The sequence below is a fragment of the Crocodylus siamensis genome, chromosome 3 (genome assembly GCF_052110815.1).
Source record: "Crocodylus siamensis isolate JL-2025a chromosome 3, ASM5211081v1, whole genome shotgun sequence".
NCBI lineage: Eukaryota > Metazoa > Chordata > Crocodylia > Crocodylidae > Crocodylus > Crocodylus siamensis.
The window spans coordinates 57,860,720-57,877,535 of NC_143397.1; the positions used below are offsets into that span (position 1 = coordinate 57,860,720).

Sequence of the window (16,816 nt, forward strand, 5' to 3'; positions counted from 1 at the left end):
CACCACCGCCGTCAAGGGGCACCCCCCCACCCAAGCTCATACTTCAGGTAACGGCTGTGGGGAGGGAACTACCCCTGTGCATACCCCACACTCCATGGGTTCGCCTTCCGCGGGGCCTCTGTCCCTCAAGGGTCCCTCGGGGTATTGTCCCCCCCTCGCGGCCTGGCCGCCAGTGTTCAACGGGCAAACCCGGGCTATATGGCCTCTCCCGCCACAGAGGAAACAGAGGATGCCCTTCCTAGCTGGTCTCTTTCCGCCCCTGCCCTCCTTCTCACTTTTGGGAGGGCCTTCCCTTCCCTGCATACCTCTATCTGGGCGTCGCTCCCCTTGCGCTGCCTCAAATTGTTCTGCTAGACGGAGGGCCTGGTGTGACATCATGGGTCCATGACACCTGACCCACCGTCGTGTATCCTCTCCCAGATCCATGAGGAACTGCTCCAGTAATACCTGGTCGCATATCTCTTCCTTGGTTGCCACTGCCGGCCTCAACCATTTGATCATTTCATCTGAGAGGAACTGCCATAAGGCCTTAGGGACCTTCTCTGGTCTGGTTTTCCTTCCTCGGAAGGCCTGTCGATGCCTCTCAGGTGTAATGTTTAACCTTTGCAGGATCTCGGCCTTTACCCGGTCGTAATCCAATGCGTCACTCCAGGATAAAGCCCGGTAGGCTGCTTGCGCTGGGCCCACCAACAGGACCCCCACACAGCCAGCCCATCTCGCCTTGTCTACCCCAGCGGCTAGGGCCGCTCGCTCGAAGGCCTCTAAAAAGCCCTCCATATCGTCCTCCTTAGTCATCTTTGGTACGCTGAATTCCCATGGGCTCTGCCCCACACGGGACTCTTGCTGCAGCCAATGTTCCTGCATGCTCATCTGCCTCAGGGATGCTTGTTGGTGTTGCTGCAGTAATTGGGCCATCAGGTTTAGGGTCTGCTGCCTGGTGTCCATGCCCGTCATCCCAGCCGGGAGCTCCATTTGGGTTGTACTACCGGGTAAGGACGCCCTTCAAGGGTGGCGCTTCCCGGCCAATGCACCAGTTGTGAGGGAGTTGTTTGCCCCCGCTCCATCTGTCACTGGTCAACTTCCTCTCGGGGGACCCCTAGTAGGGAGATACACGTAGAGACTCATCGGCCTCAACGAACCCACGTGCCATCCTCGCCTGCCACGACTTCGATGATATGTTATTGGGTTCAGATGATATGTTATTGGGTTCAGGTGCACGCAGTCCGGAAAATGAGACTCTCGTCCTCCACTGGGTCCTGGGGTCCGAGGGCTCCTCCATCCCTACACCCTCTCCCAATCCATCGGGTAGATCGTTCTATTGGAGAAGTCCTCGGCGCGATGCGCTCTGGTCCGTGCACACTAATATAAACACCGTCAACCAAACGCCCATTATGGATGAGGGACCTACGGACTCAGCCCACCCTCAAGGTGTGCCCAGGCTCCTTGTCGGTCAGGGAGTGGGGTGCTCCTTCCCATTCCCTCCTTTTAGTCTTAAGCTTACTGACGGGCTGCTCCACCCCCGTCGTCCGGTAAGTAACAACAAAAATGAGAGTACCGGCAGCTCCTACGTTTCCGGTGCTCCTCTCGGCCGGTGTCTGCCGCCTCCCTCCGTTAAGTACCTTGTCCAGGGCTTTGCCGGCTCCGAAAGGTCCATCCTCTCCTCCACGTCGCTTGGATCCTCCGCAGCCTGCTCCCGCCGCCGCCTCTGGATCCGCCGCCGCTCTGCGTGCCACCGGTGCTCCATTTAAGCCAGCCTGGGTTGCTCCCGCACCGGCTGCTTCCGGGTTCCTGTAAGGGGGACGTTTCCGGCCCTTCCCCTCTGCCATGACCCGGAAGTCGGGCCGGGTCCTGCTGCTGCCGGGATCGCCCGGGCTTGGCACCCTCTTCGCTCCCTTACAGTCATAAGTAAAAAAACTTACAGTTTGTGCTCAGTACCATCTGTTGTTAACAACAGCAGCCACACGCTTATCTTGACTAAGATTTCTCTGTGCCCTTCCACTGCTCTTCAATCATACCCTCAATCCTGGCTAATTTGACTGCCAGCAGTAGATAATTGCAGTTATGTCTACTAGTATTAAGTGATCACACAGCTTTTTATGATAATTTATTAATAAGATCTTAGTCAAGCAAAGGTTGGACAAGGTTCAAACCAGCATGTTTAAAGAGAAAACCCAAACAGACCCAGGAAAAAATCTTTTTTTTTAATGGTGTTCCCCCCCCCCCCAAATTATATTAAAGATTTAAGGGCTGCTGTTAGTATAGTGTATGAAGAGAACTACTTTGAAATTACAGCGTTCAGGTTCCAACTTCTAATTTTTATTTTTTTAGAAAATTGATTATGGCTAATGAGCAAATGCAAACTTGAACCAAAGCAGAGAGCTGATTTGTGTACCCCATCATAAATAACCTTATGTCTGTTCAGGTTCAAGTATTTTAAGTTGTGATGAAAATTCCTAAGGTATGAGATAAGTGTCAGAGGTCATTTTTAAAAGTCTTAAACTTTAAAAATAACCCTTTTTTTGGATAATTCACATTAAGATGTTTAACATTTTAATGTAATTAGGCTTGTTGTATGCAATTAGAGAACAGGGTGGATGCATTGGTTAGTTTATAATTCATCAATAGGAAAGTCTGCAGAAAGATCAATATGTTGTATTAATTATATGTGTAGGTAATTGCCTTTTGGGGCTTGATTCTTCATTGCTGAAGTCAGTGAAAATGTGGCTGGATCATGATTTCATGAGCCTGAATTCATGAAAGTTAGATCATATCCTAGGAGATTACAAAACATTACATTTGAATCCCAATGAACCAAACACATGTAAGTTTTTATATTTAGTTATTTCAGAATAGGGAGGAAGTGGAAAATGAAGATAAATTCCCCAAATCAGTGACCTTAGCAAAAACAATTAAATGTATTTTGGAGTTCAAGGAAAATGACAGTCCTATATATGCATTATTGGGCGAGGTGTAATTGAACATTTACCCCCACTTACAAAATTAATGACCTTGAAAATTATCTCAGTTCCACTTTTTCAAATAGTTTTATATTTATGAATTTATAAGGGAAAGTAAATTGTAGAATAAAAGATAATGGTGCATTAGCAGTACAATGCAACACAGAGGCAAACTATTATCTGCAGGGAATAGTTAGCATAGGTTAACATAATAGCTCTTTGAAAATATAATACTAGGATAAAATATTGTCATTAGAGGATTTTCGTATGCATACAAAGAGCAAGTAATAAACTGCCATAGAAGAATAAAACTGCTTAATGAGCTAGTAAAAGTCAGAAGGGAAACGTCAATCGAACCATTCCCAGATGAGCTAAAATAATCTTCCAAAAAGCTGTTTTATACAATTTTGATCTATATTTATTAATATATGATGTTGTGTGATGCCAGTGATCCAGAAGAATATCAAAGATGTTTTGTGTGGGTGTTAATATATAAGCCCAGCATGAGGTAGAATGTTTCATAGATTTCTAATATTTCCATGTTAATTTTAAAGATGAAGAATTACAATTGTTTTTATTAAAGTTAACAATGATAAAAGTGACTGACAAGTTAGTAATAATAGTTTTTTTCTGAACCAGTTTCATCTGGAAGACAGATTCAAGGCCATGGTGAAATATCCTGTGACAAATTAACCAGGGTGATGATACAAGATAGTCTGAGATACCAGCTGTACCCAGTCCTAAATGGTGTCCAAACTACAGATGGGTATTTAAAACAAAAAGATTGAGTAAGAGAAAATAAGTTAGTTGTTTTTTTTTTTAAAGATAAGTCCAAACTTCCTTACAGATTTCAGAGGTGTTGAGGAGATCAACAGCAATGTGATATTGCAGTTCGCTGTTTAGAAACACATTTAGCTTCTTTTCACCCAGCATTGCCATTAAAAAAAAAAGATGCATTTTTGAGATGACAGTAAATGTTAATTTGGGTTAACTTCCATATATTAATGCTTGATCATTAGAGAGTGCTGAATCTGCATAAGTTGATTTTTAGATTAGTACTGTGTTGAAAGAAAAATGTTGAAAGAACTGTATTTAAAGTCAGATATATGGACAGCAATTAAATATTTTTAAACAGTGTTTTAAAATTAAGATAATTGAATTCACTTCAAATTTAATATCAATACAAAGTTTCTGTCATAGTGCATATAGAAGAGATTACTTCTGTGTTTTCATCATAATATTATGACCCATATCATTATTATCATTAGTAATCAATTTAGTTAGTTTCAATGCAGCTAAAGACATTTGGTAAAGATGGGGCTGTCATATGATACTTTTTTACTAGATATATAGAGATTTGAGTTGTTTTAAGTTTAGGGACTAGTATAGACCTTATTTAAACATAAACATATACATGTTTTTGTATTTCTGTTAACTATGCCCTCCTGAGCCCCATTTCCATGTGTTTTGGTAATGAAAGGTTCATAAGCTTAAATCTGATTTCAGAACCCTAAATTAAATTCTTTGGGAATTAAATCACAACTGAATAAAATGTAATGGGAAACAGGGAATATCAAATTTATAGTCAAATCCAGTGAAACTGTTTTTCAGTTATGACATATGAAGTACTGTTCCCAGATAGCTAAAGCCTACTGTTCTTCAAGATGCAACAAGCAGGCCAGGAGTGAAGCAGTAGTATTTGTGCAAAAAAATAGCACAGTAAAAAAAAAAAACAAAAACAAAAAAACCCCCAAAAATTGGAATTACACCATTGTTGCTGGAGTATGTATATTGATACCTGTGTTTTAGAAATAACATGACTGGCAAAGAGAGAGTGGAATATAGCTGGATATATTTAGGGAAGGAATGGATTCTCTTGCATATTACTCAGCATTCTTCTGGTATAAGAACTGCTTCAATCTTAATATGAATTAAAACACTTATGAAATAAATATACATATCCCTGTATAAGAGAATGAATCCTTTATCTACTATGTGCAGTGTTGATATATTAATTGGATTATATTAGGCAACACTTCCGACCCTTGAATCTTTTGTAAGTATGCTTACAGAATAATAATAAATGTTTTTAATGTGCAATAATGCTTCAGTTAATAGAGTATTATGGTACAAATTTACTTTTATTGCTGTCAGGTTAACACTATTACCAAAGACCAGATTTCTAAAAAATATGATTAATTATAAAGAAGAGTACTACAGATCCCTCTACTGTGCTCAAATGGAGTGTTTTAATTTGTAGTGCAAGACCTATTGGCTCTGCTTTTATTACTTTTATGCATGAATATGTCATTATTACTGATTGTAAATATTTCTCTAAAGTGCACTTCAACAGTCTAGAAGACGTCTATATTTCGGATAGCTTCACATTTAATTTATAGTATCTTACTGAAGCCAAGGTCCGTTTACCATGTTTTCTGTATCTATGCTAAAAAAAACCTTTAAGAAACTCAGATTATTCATTTTACTTTGTATGACTACATATTCTACAGTGGATGCAAAGAGAAATTATATCAATAAAATAAACAGATTAAGAAACATATTGCCAAGAAGGGGAAACTGACAAACTAGAATGTAGATTGAGAAATGCTGCTTCCATTTTTAGCTCTTCTACCATATTTAATTATATAGAGAAAAACAGGCAAATATGCACAAACTGTCATGTGTCACATATGAATGTTTTTGTTAATTTTTTTAAACTAACGCATTCTAGGCTGAAAACAGTAATAGAAGAACTGATTCAGACACAGCAGACACTTTTGAATAAAGAAGAGCAAGTCCTGGAATTAGAGAAGAAGCTAGAAGAATCTTCTAAGACCTGTGAAAAGAAATCTGAGTAAGTATGACAGGTATCAAAAAGCAAAAATGTTTAAAGGAAAAAGTAATTATTGTAATGTGGTTCCAAAGAGCTAGCATATAAAATTTATGTAAAACAGATTTGCTTATATTTTTAGTAGGAAATTATTGGTATATTATACAGGCAGTCCTCAGCTTAAGACTCTTAGAGTTACAATGAACTGCAGTTCCAGTGTTCGTAAATTGACACCCGGGGGTTGAAGTTCTGACCCGGATTTCAACTTTATGATGCTGGATGCTGGAGACAGGTTTGTTAGTGGAAGGGGAGGGGGAAAAGAAGGGCCATTGGGGCTCAGATCAGGGTCCCTGTGGTGGGTGGGGGGGCTCAGGCAAATGCCGCCTAGCTGGGGCTGCGCTGTGTTCTGCAACCGGAGACTGTGAGCAACAGGAGAAGCCATCACTCATCAGGCTGCTTCCCTGTTTACCCCTGCTGGGGAGAGGCAGGCAGAGCCAGGGAGCTGTGGGAGAAGCCACAGCTCGTCTGGCTGCTCCCCAAGCTACCCCTATAGGGGCGAGGTAGGCAGAGCTAGACAACCCATGGGAGAAGCGATAGCCGCCTGGCTCTGCCTGCCTTGCCCTGGTGGGGGCAGCTGGATGAGCTGTGGGAGAAGTCATGGCCACCTGGCTCTGCCTGCCTCTCCCTGGCGGGGGCAGCCAAGTGGCCACAGCTTCTCCTGCACCTTGTCCAGCTGTTCCTCTGGCTGTCCCCACCAGGGAGAAGCAGGTGGAGCTGGATGGATGTGAGAGAAGCTGCTGGTCTCTGGCTGCTCCCCCAGCTTGCTCTGCTGGGGTGAGGCAGGCAGAGCTGGACGAGCCTTGGAAGAAGCTGCGGCCCCCTGGCTCTGTTTGCCTTGCCCCGGCAGGACCAGCTGGGGGAGCAGCCAAGCAGCTGCAGCATCTCTCAAGGCTTATCCAGCTGCTGTTCAAGCTGTCCCCGCTGGGGAAAAGCAGGCAGAGCCGGGCGACGGCAGAAGAAGCCACGGCTCATCTGGCAGCTCCTAGCTCTTGTCATGGGGTGGGGAGGAACTTGTGACCCCGGATCTGATTGAGGTGAAGCGGGCTGTAGTCGAAGCAGACCTGGGGGCACGCAGCACCGCCCCCTGCCCTTCTGGACACATGGCTGGAACAGCAAGGTGCTGCTTTTTGGGAGCCATTTGTAGGGCAGCTCCTTTAAGAAGCTTCTGGGATACTTTCTTTAGAAAAGCAGACAAGATTCCAGAAAAACCTGAAGCCAAGACTCCTGAGAAGACTCCAGCCAAGAATCCTTCAAGAAGTTCAGCCAGAAGCCCTTCAAAGAGTCCAGCAAAGTCACCTCAAATAAGTCCTTCCAAATAAATGTTTGCTATTTACAATATAGATAGGTATCATTAACTTCCCATAATGTTCTGTTGGGATAGCTGGCCCATAAGCAGTATTGTTTGAACTTGTTGAACAATAGATAAACCAGAAGATAAGTCCAGACCCATGATTTAATATGGCTTCTGATTGCTGGAGACACTATTCCTTCATAGTGCATTAGGTAGTCCCTTGTTACTGGTAAGAAAAAACTTTCAAAAATAATTTGTATTGAAGTGTTTGGTTTGTCCTTTCTTTCCTCAGCATTGTGCTTTTGCTGAGCCAGAAGCAAGCACTGGAAGAACTCAAACAAACAGTTCAGCAGTTAAGATGCACTGAGGCAAAATTTGCAGCACAGAAAGAGCTCTTAGAACAAAAGGTGCAAGAGAATGATGGGAAAGTGCCACCTCCCATAGTAAACTATGAAGAGGATGACAGATCGGTCACTTCTATGGTATGCCCTATGCTTATTTCACTAGATAATGCAGCCTCCTTGCTGTTGCACTATACATCTTTAGGTCAGATGTTATTCTCCAGCAGAGGATACTCTACTGTAGAAAACTGAAACGGCTAATTGAGGGTATGGGCAGGCATTCATTCCTACCTCTACAAAGTGTCTAAGCACCAAAATTTAGGGCTGTGGTAACCTACAGATGTTTTAAGTCCCGTGGCTGGAAAGTGACAGTCACCTCAAGGACTATCTCTCTTCCCAAGAGGAGATACAGGAATTCACCTTTGTTCCCCCTGCCTCCACAGAAGCCTGTTAGTGAGTCAGTCGGGTCAGTGATGCTGCCTATATGCTGGCATCAGCCCTTGTTGTGGCTACCATGTAGCCAATAAACAGTTACTGCTGCTGGCAGCCCCATCAGTTTTTGCCATCCCATGGCCTGAGTGGGATGCTGTTTGTCACTCTGTTGATTGCCTGCTCATTTCTCTACTTCTAACATTTTCAGGGAATGCTAAAATACCTACTCTTTGAGCCTCACAGAATATCTTGTTAGAAGATAATAAGCAAGTTAGTGACTATAAATACAATTTCTTGTCCTGCTGCAGTTACTGTCCATAAACCAGTGTTGGTGATTGTGCAATTTTGTTTGCAAGTTGCATGATTTCAGCTGGGACTGCAGCTACCTTTGCAGTGATGCAAGGGCTGGGTACAGACATTCAAATAGCTCAAGCCAGAATCAGTCTGTTATGCCATTTTCTGTAAGTGGCATAGTTTAGATTGGTAGCCAACACAACATGCATTCAGCCTTTGGTGGGGTGGAGGTGGGGCAAATCTAAGACTGCTTCTACCATTTTCAAATCAGTTTGTATGCCAACCTTCTGTTTTTTTACAGGTATAGAATGGTTTTGTGTGTTAAACTTCTGTTCTTTTATTGACCAGTTTCTAATCACTTACACTAGTAAAAGTGTAAAGTCTGTACCTAGCCAAGATGTTCCACCCTCCCATGACTTCCACTTCTGGTTGGGGGAAACCCTCTTCTGATTGGGTGTTCTTCCCCACTTCTGTACCTGCAGGGCAGCTGCAGGAGTCAGGGCAAATCTCTCTGTTCTTCTCCATGGAAGCTGACACTATTCTCTCATCAGGGAAGACCCTGTAAACATCACTCTTTTCTTCCCTGCTATCTCCGAGTAGTGGATAGTGGTTTTCTCTGCTCCTTCCTCTAACCCCTGTCCTTTCCTGCAATACTCAGCAAGTGAAGCAAGGAGGGAGAGGGACAGAACTGTTAGAATCTATTTCTTTCCCATACTAGAAAAAAAAGGAACCAGTTTCTGTTACCACCCAGATCTGACGGGGGAACTAAAGAACTTTTGGGACTGCCAGAAGAGCAGAAGTGAGATTGGAGGAGTTTGACTGATTTTGAAGATGGGAAGAGTTAGCCTCTGCAGTGGTGAAAACTCTGACAGCAGGGCTGAGAATTGTCTTAATTTATACATTTGGTGGAGTAGGTGATATTTTACTGTTCCGCATATACGTACTGGGCCCCAAGGAAGCAAAAAAAAAAAAAATCTATGCAGACATCAGAACAGAATGTAACCTTTTTAAAGGGTTAAAAAAATCATTGAAATGTTGAGGTCTGATTCTTGATTTTGAATCCTTGTATTGGGTAATACTCATACGCACTGTGACAGGAAGTTATTGTTAGTTGGTGCTAAAGACCTGCAGTGGTTTGCATACCCCCAATGTGACTTTCCAGAATAATTTAATAAATTGTGCTTATTGCAGTGTATCTTTTGCTGAAGAGTAATAGTTTGTACTGAGTGCATGGTGTGCCTGGGCATCTATTGCTGCTGCTGGGGCAAACCTGGCTGCTAAGGGAGGAATTGTCCACAGCAGCTACAGGTTTATCAAAGCAGCCTAGGTTGTTGCTCGCTCATACTGCTGTTGCCCACGTTTATGCTGCTGGCAAGTGAAGAAATACAAAGGGGCTGAGTTCCAGGGCTTCTTCAAGCTGCTGGGGCAGTGGCTCCTTTTAAGTCAGCAGCAGTTTTTGTTGCAGGTATGTTTGCCTGAGGGAAAGTAACCCTGTGCATGCTACACAGGAGAAGGTGCAGTGAGTATGCCTTCCGTTCATAGCCAACAGCTATGGAACCCTGCATACTCACTGTGTTGCCCCCTTTGCAGCATATGGAGAGTTACTTTCCCTTTTCCCAGTGGAGGCTGTTGCTGCAGAAGCTTCTCTTGGCTCAGCAGGAGTCTCTGACTCAGTAGCAGCTTGAGGATGTCTTGAGGCTTTACTGTATTTCCATGCACACTTTGCCTTCCCCAGGTTCCAGCAGCTGATTTTCAGGGGTGAAAACGGTGCTCGGGGTATGCAAGAAAATACTGCATGTGGGAAGATGCATATAAGGGTTTCTTTTGTTTTAATTTTAATTTTTTGGGGTTTTTTTAATGTTTTACCCCAAATTTCTGTTGTCCCACAGAAGGTAGCAACAGCACAATAAAATTACATTAATATACTTTTTCTGTATGCTGTTGTCTTAATCCACTTCCAGTACTAGATCTCTTCTTCCCTTCTATTATCCATTCATGCATCTGTCACTATTGTTTATTATTTGTAAGGCACCAGAAATCTGTATGACACTTAGGATAGGCAGTTACGTTTTATTTGGTCTCCAAAGTAGCTTGCATGTGAACTTGATGTAGCTTAGCGAGAAATAACCAGAAAATAAAACAATACTAAAACATTGTACACCAACCAGAGATGAAGGAGACAAAAATAGAAGGACCAGGATACCATTAATGAAATGTGGGAGGGATTCTTTTTTAAATCATCAGTCTTCATAGTTCTTTTGTAATATAACAATATAGTAATTAAGTCTATTAAGAAAGTAGCTGAGGTGAGTGGTGGAAACTGTGGCGGAGAGACATCCTCCTCCCCCCCGTGGCTAGGTTACTAAAATTTATCTTCCAGTTAGAATATGTTTAAAGGTGTTATTAAAATATCACCCCAAGCACTCAAATATCTGCTTTGAGTGCTTGGGGTAAATACTTTGTATGTACCACCCTATACATGTATGTTGAATGTCTCTGTATGTTTATTTTTTTTACGTAAAAGAGCAGAGATGTATTCTTCTGTGACTGACAAAAAGCCCAGTGATTTTTAGTGAAACTTAGTGGCTCTTGTCTAATGACTTGATTTAAATAACTTCACGTTTGGAAACAGGGTATATATTTTGCATTTATTAAACTAATGTTTGTTTCCATAACATGTACTTTTCTTATTTCCATTTTGATTTTGGAGACTAAGTTCTACATACATAGTATGAAAAATACATTGTTAAACACAAGAAATTGTTTCTCATAGAATTGCATTAATTTACCCCAGTTCCTAATTTCTAATTCAGCAAAGCATTTATTTATGTGTTTCAGTTTCATTGCAATCAGTGGGGCTACAATGTGCTGATGTATTTTGCTGAATAGTGATGGCGTTTAAGCCATAAAGATTGTGCTAATAGAACTGCTAAAATGGGTGTTGGTAGAAAAGTTTGTCTGTTGTGATCCAACTTAATCTAAGATACTGTTATTACCCTGCATATTGAGAGGGCGAAATTTAGTCAGTCGAGAAAGAGGAGGAAAGAGATTAGACAGAATGTTTATTTTAGATAAATAGACAAACTGTCATAATTATTTATAGGATTTCTGTGATGAAATGCCTTTAAATTATGTAGGTGTTGAATAATCCGTAATGGAACTTTCTCATGGCTGTAGGCCTTCCTGCCATTTTTAAATGGCTTGGCATATCATCTGTATTAATCGTTAAAGAGAATCATTATTTCTTTAATTATAAACCCATTTAGGTCTGTCATCATCAGTTTAAAGCACGTTATCCCAAATGTTTTTAATTTAGCTATTTGTGCCTTGTAAAATTAATTGTGTGTACTTATTTTATAAGTTGTAAGAACAACCTCATTTTTATTGGCTTGCATTGTATGCAAGCGTTTATCCTTGCATATAGAGTGACTTTCAGCATGATTTGAAAAATAGGAAAAATAGATGTGTTTCTTCATAAAATGATGTGCTTTTTATTTGAAATATTTTCATAGAGCCTCATTCTATAAGTCTATCAATCAGTTAAAAAAATAGTACAGAGTTTGTTTTTTCTGTCATTTGTAACATGAGATGAATATTTCATTAGCTATTAGTTAAAAGGTGGAGTTTAGGAAATGTTTTTCTGGTACAGATTACGTTAATTAATCATCTCCCTGTAAATTTATAAATTTGTCTACATCTCTGTGGTTTTATTGTGTTACAAGGTTCTCTTAATATGCCTTCATGTTTAATTGTTGCAAGTATCCTTATTTTTTGATGTTGTGAGCTGTACCAGCCTACTTTATTGCTTATAAAATATTCATTGTCTGTTTGTCTCCAGTGCAGGTGTTTTATAAAAAAATGAAATTGCTAGATAACTTTTATCATGTTCATTCAGGGTTTCACGGCAAGATAAAACTTGAATAGTATTTTTGAAATCCATTTTGTTCTTCCTAGGGTATAATGTAAGAATTTTTGTAGTTCATCTGTTTTTAGGAGTTAATTCCCAGAATTTTACTTTAAAATTAATTGAGGAAATTACAGATATGTTTGCAATTGTAGCATTTTCCTATATTAAAATATTGATTCAAAAGTATGGCTTATAGGACAGTTGTACAATTGGGAAACTGTACTTTTATAGCCACAAGATTTATAATATGCATTTATTAATTTAAATAAAATCAGATTAATTAAATCAAAATCATTGGAAGATAAGTATTATTTAAAGATGATTAGTGAAATGCAGGAGACCCTTACCATTCGCAGGGAATAAGTACTAGAGATCCCTACGAATGGGGAAATCCAGGAATACTGTACTGTATCAATAACAGGCACCGCGAATATTCGAAACTGCAAATCTGCAAATAGCGAGGGTTTCCTGTAGTATTTTTCTTTTAAAAAAATCCCTAATTCGCTCTATTTTTCTCCCTTTAGATATAGATATCTCTATAGATATATAGATCAATATATTTTGATACATATTTATATAAAGGGTATTAGGCATTTTTAAAGAAAAAATACTATTTATGTAGCCATGAATGCAGTGAGCCTTTAATATTCGGCATTCCCTTTTGAGTGGATTTAGAATTAAAACTAAATTCAGGTATTTACAGGTTGAAGAAGAAACATAACCAGTTGCGGCCAAGTAAATATTTATGGCTGGTGTTTTGTCATGGTAAGTTTTACCAAAACTGGTATGCAACACACATGAAAAGAGAAAAATAATAACTTTAGGTAGAGAAAAATTCCAATTTTGATTTCTTAGTATTTCCTTTATTTTGAATATATATATCTAAAATAGATGTACCTTATCTAGTTCTGTAGGATCTTTTAAAACTGAAAAGGAAATATGAGTAATCAGTAGCTTGATCTGACCTTTAAGTATGTAGGTGTCTAATTAAAAAGTGTATGATTCATAACTGCTTCTACTATATTTTCCTTTAGTGTCAAATTTAAAGGTAATAAACAAAAAAGTAAAACCATAAAGGTTATAAAGGCTAGGGAATCTACAGCTTCTGTATAGAACATAGTTAAAACCATCTATTCTGGATGATTTCTTGTCCTCCAATTTTGTACACAAGTTAGTTTTTAAACTTATTGTTGTTTAAGAACAACTACTCTGAGGTCAGATGTAATTTTAAGGGAGGTTCAGGTGTTCTGCCACAGGCTTTTGTGTCTTTTTGGAATTGATGCCAGGTTGACATCCGTTTTTTCTTTTATATAGGAACCACCCTTTCCATCCAGTGTAGACAACAGAGCAGTGCTCTAAGCAGGTAATAGTGTAAATAAGGTTGGTAGAGGAGCGTGTACTGAATGAACCCTAGATGTTTATAATCCCTGTTGTTTGATCTAGTGATGATGTGGCCTATTTCAATGAGGGAACTCAGCTAGCAACTTGGGTCCCTTGCAAGGCCAGAGCCATGGTGAAAAAAGGAGTTAGGTAGTCTGTTTCTGGTAAGACATTGTTTGAAATTGTGGGGACAGCCTGTCCCCCAAGGCTGCTTTGAGATGTTTGGTGTTTTCCAGGAGGTCATTCATAGTTGGAGATCATTCATAATGTGTCCATGTGTTAACCTGGGGGTTGATGAAAACAGCACAAGAGATTCTGATGATTTGAGTGGTGACAGTTTGGGGATTATGTCATAAGTCTGGGATCTCTTATCTAGATCCCTAAAGTGTGTATCCATGTTGGTGGCATGAGAGTAGATATGAGTGTAACACGGAGCATGGGTGTAGATGATGAATTTAGTGGTGTGCTTAGGATAAAAGCTGGTGGCTGTAACTATCAGTTTCTTATAAAATGTGGTGGCTATGCAGCCATTGCAGACTTTCACAGTGGTATCCAAGAATACAACATGTTGGGTGAAGTATTTTAGAGTCAGTTTGGTCAAGCAGTGCAAGTTGTTAGAGTTCAGGTAGAATTTTTCTCTAGAGATTCTTCTTGAGCAGGGGTGTGCAGGCAGTGGACTAGCTATGTATCATGCTATCACCATTACAAGATCCCAGCCCCAGCTGCAGAGCAGTTCCCCACCCAGCCAGCACTGCTGGGACCGGTCTCCATGGACACCGGCCACACTGATGCAGGCACAGGCTTCTGAGAAATGGAGTCTGGATGCTGGCTGGATCGGCCATTGTGCCCACCTCTGCTGTAGAGTGTCCATACGTGATGAAAAGTGCTTTCTTTGGAAGTGCTTCAGAGGTGTTTGAAATCTTCAAATGTGATGTCTGCCCAGACCCATTGGTGCCAATTGCAGTCTGCAGAAGTTAGAACAACCATTCCTTACATTGTACTGTGTTGTCTGTAGTTCTAATAATTAGTTATAAAGTGAATCATTTTAGGGAGAGTCTAGGAGGCTGATTCTCCCCTACAAACAAAAGCTTTTCTGAGGCTTTAAAAGTTTAATATTTTGCATTTTATAAAAAATACTTAAAGGATTACAGGAACTAGACAAACCTTGCTGGTTAAGAAAAGCAACCTGACAGCTGCTACAACAGCATGGTGACTGATAAATTAGTTTGCCGGTGATAAGTCTTATTAGATTTAAATAGTACAGTGATTATAATTAAATTTGAATAGAGATTTCATTAAAAATCGAAAGTGACTTGAAAATGCCTTTGATTCTTTTTTTATCGTATTCAAACATCTGTCCTAAAAATATTATTTTGAAAACACTTATTTACTTTAATATTTTCATGCTTTAAAACAAGATATTTAATAACATGTATGACAATAACAAGATCTCTGTAGAATATTCATTGTGCAGTTATCTCAGCACAGATCCTGACTGATGGAGGATTATCTTCTATAGTGGAGGCTCTGATAAATTGGCTTTTGTTAGAGAGAATCTGTAATACATGAAAAAGTTGCCAGCAGGTGGAGCTCAGTGTCAAACGAATAGTATTACTGAATGATCAAGATTCATTACCACCATATACTTTTAGAGCAAAGATTGCTAATCGTAAGGTACAGATATCTCAGAAGAACAGCATGTTCTCATTTTCTAACATCTAGGACATTCAACATCCAGAGGCTTTCTTTGCTGTGTATGGGTAGCATGAAATTTGCATATAAAAAAGGGGACCAGAAGAAGGCCTGTCAACACCATGTAAGCTGTACATATTAGCTGTACAACAGGAGTTAAATTTGGGACAAGCAGCACAAAGTCATTGTTTATTCTATATTCACTCCATAAATACGTATCTTGTGCAGCTTGTATATGTTGAGATACAGGGCTGTAAAAAGTAGAATCTCTAGCTTTGTGAATCTAGCGATTTCTGGCATCATGGGCAAATGCTGAAGAAAGTGTGGCATTAAATAGTAGCTATAATATGAAGGCCTGAGGAAATGCCAGATAATACCATCAATTACTGGATCCTGGGCCTCAAGGGCTGCATTCAGGACAATTATTTGAACTGCATGAAGTAAGGGAACAGATTGTCAAGTTAGATATTAAACTTTGTAATTCCTGAAACATTTGTTTTTTCTAGGAGAAATTACTATGTAGTTAGTACCAGTTGGTAGAAATTTATAAAAACAACTTAACTGTATTTACAGGTTGAAGAAGAAACATAGCCTGTTGCAAAAGCAGTTGGCTAAGTAAATCAAATATTTATGGCTCGTGCTTTGTCATGTTAAGTTTTACCAAAAATGGTATGTAACAGCCATGGAAAGAGAAAAGTACCAATAAGTACTAATAATGTTAGGTAGGGAAAAATTCCAATTTTGATTTTTTTTAATCTTTCCTTTATTTTGACGTTTCGACCCATAAAATATGTGATTGATATTGTAAATATCTCTAAATTACTTTAAACTGTTATCTCATCCTTGACATCTTAGCTGTTCAATCTCATTCCAGCTCCTTGACTGCATTCTCTTTATAATAGTGTGACTAACAAACCATTAATTCTTGAGTCACTGTTCCCATTTTCCCATGTAGCTCAGATTTTAAGTTGGAAGTTCTCATAGTTCTCAGCAAAATTGATTGAGCTGTTTACTTCGCATGTATAGAGGCTCATGAAACATTTAAAAATGTGGTGTGTGTGTGTGTGTGTGTGTGTGTGTGTGTGTGTGTAACTTTTAGAGTACATAAAAACAACCAGATTGGTGATGTCTGCAATAAAAATACTTTCTTTCCTGTGCAGTGCTGGAGGCTTATCCTTCCATCTTATGCATGTTTTTTCCATTAATGGCCCTGGAAACATTAAAGTGGATCACACTAGAGAAGAGGACACAGCAGTGCCCCAAGCCCTCTCTTTTCCAACGTTGCCGCACGCTTAGAACTCTCGCATTTGAAGGGAGACGCAGGGAAACTGCCAGCTCCTGGTACATTCTATTATGGGAGTAACTGAAAGTGTAAGAGTAGAGATTAAAATAACTGGTGATCTCTTCTTGGTTATTTGGAAAAAAAAATGGAAGTATTTTAGTGCTTTATAATATATTATCAAAGGGTTCTTCTGTTTTTCTGTCTCTGGAATTTAAAAAAACTTCTAACTTGTGGTTCTTGATCTATATACTCTCTATATTATCCTCATTATAGGAGCGCACTTAGGACAGGTAGTCTTTATAAATATGAAGCAAATGACTGGGACTCCCTGTCAGATTTTCTTGAGCTAA

At 39.9% G+C, this 16,816-nt stretch overlaps 1 protein-coding gene across 2 annotated transcripts in view; it reads left to right on the forward strand.

Moving 5' to 3' along the window:
- The window catches only part of FER (FER tyrosine kinase), a 373,188-nt gene that overhangs the window by 111,957 nt on the left and 244,415 nt on the right, over positions 1 to 16,816 (forward strand). For both annotated transcript variants that reach the window (XM_090038358.1, XM_090038357.1), the window contains 2 exons: positions 5,689 to 5,811; positions 7,431 to 7,620. In XM_090038358.1, coding sequence (XP_089894484.1) covers positions 5,689 to 5,811; positions 7,431 to 7,620 — 313 coding nt within the window. The remainder of the gene's footprint in view (positions 1 to 5,688; positions 5,812 to 7,430; positions 7,621 to 16,816) is intronic.